This window comes from Otolemur garnettii, unplaced genomic scaffold (assembly GCF_000181295.1).
Source record: "Otolemur garnettii isolate 467f Iridium unplaced genomic scaffold, OtoGar3 scaffold00055, whole genome shotgun sequence".
Classification (NCBI taxonomy): Eukaryota; Metazoa; Chordata; class Mammalia; order Primates; family Galagidae; genus Otolemur; species Otolemur garnettii.
This window is the reverse complement of record NW_003852450.1, coordinates 11292870-11296961: the sequence shown is the minus strand read 5'-3', so window position 1 is coordinate 11296961 and position 4092 is coordinate 11292870. Positions and strand designations below refer to the sequence as shown.

The 4092-nt window shown below is 40.5% G+C and overlaps 1 protein-coding gene across 1 annotated transcript in view; it reads right to left on the bottom strand.

The window, feature by feature from the left end:
* The window catches only part of DENND1B (DENN domain containing 1B), a 249432-nt gene that overhangs the window by 238890 nt on the left and 6450 nt on the right, over positions 1-4092 (bottom strand). The window contains exon 3 of the mRNA XM_023514559.1: positions 1651-1715. Coding sequence (XP_023370327.1) covers positions 1651-1715 — 65 coding nt within the window. The remainder of the gene's footprint in view (positions 1-1650; positions 1716-4092) is intronic.

Sequence of the window (4092 nt, the reverse complement as noted above, 5' to 3'; positions counted from 1 at the left end):
TTGTTTAGCAGGCCCAGGCCAGGTTCGAACTCGCTAGTCCCAGTGTATGTGGCCGGCCCCCTAACCACTGAGCTACAGGTGCCAAACCAAAGCAGACTAATCTTTTTCTCAAGATCACTTTAGCATGCATTTAAAATTATAGAAAAATCCATAATTTCCAAATGAATTTAGCCTATTTTATAAACAACATCAGGTAAGCAATACTCTACACACCTTAGGTAACGTTATGGTTGTTATTTTTAATTAACTTATAACATAAATATACTATAGAACAGATTTAAATTGGAGGTGAAAAAATAATGTATCCATGTAAGTACTTATTCTATAAAGAGGACTTATTTGGGGCCAGAAGGAATGCAAACAGACAAACTTTACTCTCTGTGGGACAATACAAAATAATCTCTTTAATCAGAAAAGGCTCCCTACAACTTAGGATCACTCTTCACCAGTGGACACACCTGACCAGCTCAAGCAGGGCAGAAGTGCAGCAGGCCAGGCTGGTAGAGCCAGGAATGTGTGTGTGACTTCCTACCTAAAATTAGCCATGCCCATTTCACCACAACTGGGTTGGGCTCCTCTATTTTAAGGTGTAGAACTCCAAATTGCTTAAGAGTAGGTAATTGCTGGCTACTTTCTAAAGCAGTGCTTTTCAACTTTTTTTAATCTGCCAGCACACTTGAACCTAAAGTTAAACTTGCACAGCACACTTAAAATATATTGATCCAAAAAAATAAATAAATAAACCTACTGTGCTTTGAATTTCCTTTGAAAACAATTCAATTAATAATCCTTTAAAATTTTCACAGCACACCTAAGGTCCTCTGACAGCAAACCAGTTGAAAAATCATTGTTCTAGAGCTAAGAGGGCCAGTAAACGTTCCACCAAGACTTTAAGATTGCCAACCAGTCTCCACAAAACCCCACATTTAATCATCCACACTATCAAAGACATATTAAAAGCAGAAGCAAGAAGAGACAGTCTTTATTCTTGTCTGCTACCCATGCCCACCACACACACATGCACATACCTGCCTATACAATGTAACAAAAGTGGGGGGAAATGATAAAAAGCATGGTACTAAAGAACTGTGCTCTTATCTTTCCAGGAAATCATACAGAACTGACAGCTGAAACCTTTCCAAACAACGTCACACTACTGTTCCCCTCTCTCTGAAAGTGCTGTGCTACTGAAGTCAATCCAGCTGAAGGGGCTCCTCAGCCTTCATTCTGCATGCCAGAAACACAAGAAGGGAATTGGTATAGCTCTCACAGGTACTGGCAGGAGCATTCACAGTAACGTTTAAAAAAAGATGCTACATTTTCAAACACAGATGAAAGAAAATGAAAAGACATGCCCTCTCACCAAAACTACAATAACGCTATTGATGAATGATGATAAAGTTGTGTTGTAAGTTATATGGGCTTAACACACACCTGAAATTCAAGCTGCACAGATAACATTTATGATTTCCACAACCCCAGGGCAAAGACCCAGCATCTATTTTATTACCGGCAACTTGAGATGCTCAATGCAGAATACACATTCAGTACTATTATTTTCCTGATAACTGTCATGTTCCAGCACTCCACAGTATTAATACCTGCTCTGACAGACTCAATCAATTATGATAAGTAACAGAACATACATACCTTCATCTTCAGAGGCATGACATTTTACTTTCAATACCAAATCAAAGGTTCTCTCTGGATTGGCCCTAAACAAAAAAAAAAGGAACTTTGTTACATTTATTTCCTGAAACCATTAGCAACTCCAAAAGCTTCCATTTTCTTAATTCTAAGACTAATCTTGTTCATATCAATACATTCCAAGTAACTATACGACTTGTTATAATCTTATCCTAATCAATATATTCCAAGTAACTATAGGACTTGGTATAGCACAAGTAACAATGAAAATGTTTTCTCAGGAAAGCCAGCACAGTGGCTCACACCTGTAATCCTAACACTCTGGGATGCCAAGGCAGGTGGGTCACCTGAGCTCACAAGTTCCATACCAGCTCTGAGCAAGAGCAAAACCCCATCTCTAAAAAAATAGCTGGGTGTTGTGGCAGGCGCTTGTAGTCCCACTTACTTGGGGGACTAAGGCAAGAGTATCACTTGAGACCAAGAGTTTGCGGTTGCTGTGAGCAATAACACCGTGGCACTCAATCCCAGGGTGACCCAGTGAGAGTCTGTCTCAAAAATAAATAAATAAATAAATAAATAAAATAAATGTTCTCTCAGATTAGAAACTTCAGATTGCTGGTACTTAGAGGAGATTTGAGGCTAGGGGCAAAGCATTTAGTCCCTGAAGCTGGTTGTTTACCTTAAAAAAAATATATATATATAAAGTGCCTTGTCCACGTCACAGAATAATTGTGAGGATTATTAAGTCAGATAATGTGCGTGCCAGCACATTATATATTAAGTGCTGTATGAATGCAAAGCACTGCTTTTATCTTACTGAATCCAAATTGGACAGCCAGTGTGTCCCTAAGTGTCTTTATACCTTGCCAACAGAGTCTAACACAGGCTCTCAATCTTTCTTCCAAGGACTTGCAATGTAAGTGTAAATGAATACCTGGTTCCACCTGCTGTGTTCTAGATAAGACCTTTATAAAGCTCCAGGAATGTGATACTGTGGATATACTTTCCTTGAAATGTATTTATGGTTGTTAACCATGTTCAAAGTAGCAAACTATTTGAAGATTCATAATGAAAAAAGATTTCTCGTACATGTATATCAATTGTCATTGGCGAAACTGAACCTCAGCCCCTATATTAGATTTTTTTCCACTACAAGCTGCCAGGTTGATTTACTTCATTCAGAAATTATTGACTTTTTTTCTAACTAACTTGCCACACATTTAAGTATTCATTGGCAAATTTCAAAAAGGGGACTGAAATCCATTAGGCCACTTTTTTTTCAAAACATAGTTCTGTTTTATCTCTCCACCAGAAGGTACAAAACTAAGCATAGTCTGATACCACAAAGTCCAAAGTCTTATTCTTGCTTACAACACTTGAGTATCTTTGCACGTTGACTACTTTAATATACACAAAACTAATGCCAGCTCTGACTTCTAAATAAACGTTGATTTTTAAAAAAATTATTACAAGACATAAATCTAGAAAGTGACAACCCTTATAAATTAATTCACAAATAGACATTTCCTCATCCCTCCCGGTATTAACTGGTTTCAATGGGAAAAAATCTGAAGTTGGATGGTTTCTCCCACCCTCACACCAATTAACGCCAAAAAGTACACTCTTTTAGTCACCCTGTCCATCATGAGGTCAAACAATGAACAAAACAGTTCCAAATTACACTATTTTCCTAATAATATCCTTTATTACACCTCTTAGGTGTAACATTAAATATTGATACAGTTATACTTCCGTGAAATTTAAAAGGCCTTTCACAGTAATATAAATATACATGACAGTCATTAAACTCTGGTGGGGGTGGGGAGTAAAGAGGGGTAGAAGGATGGAAAGAAGGAATTCTTTCCAAAATAAGTTTCAGGAGTAAAATAGAAAACTCATGCCTCTAAGATACCTAGAAACAAAATCACCGTCGTTAAAACCTTGCTTTCTACCTACTCTCCTGAAGTAAAATAGCCACTGCTGAATACTTTAGGACACACGTAAAAATACCACCTAACTGGATACCATTTTGCAAGCACCGTGCACTCGCACAGTGCCTGGATAAACTAGCATCGCAGACCAATTCAATGAGAAGAAACAGAAGAAAACATCCAAGACAACGGTTCTCTGAATGCCAAGAAAGCACATTAAATGATAACCGCTTCGCCTCAAGGCTGAGTCCCTCCCGGACACGACACGGGAACAGCGGGACGAGTCAAGTCTCACAGTCCGGGGGAAGAACGAGAAGCGGCAGCGACCGCCGGCCTCGCCCCTCCTGGAGGGGCCGCCGGGCTGGCCAGGCTTGCGGCCTAGCGCTGTCCCGCCGCCGCCGGAGCTGGGGGGCCGGGCCGCACCCCCACCTTCCCGCCCAGCGTCGCCGGCCCCGGAGCCGTCCCGGCGCCGAGAGGACCAGGGGACCCGGCCCCGAGGCCGGGAAGAAGCCGC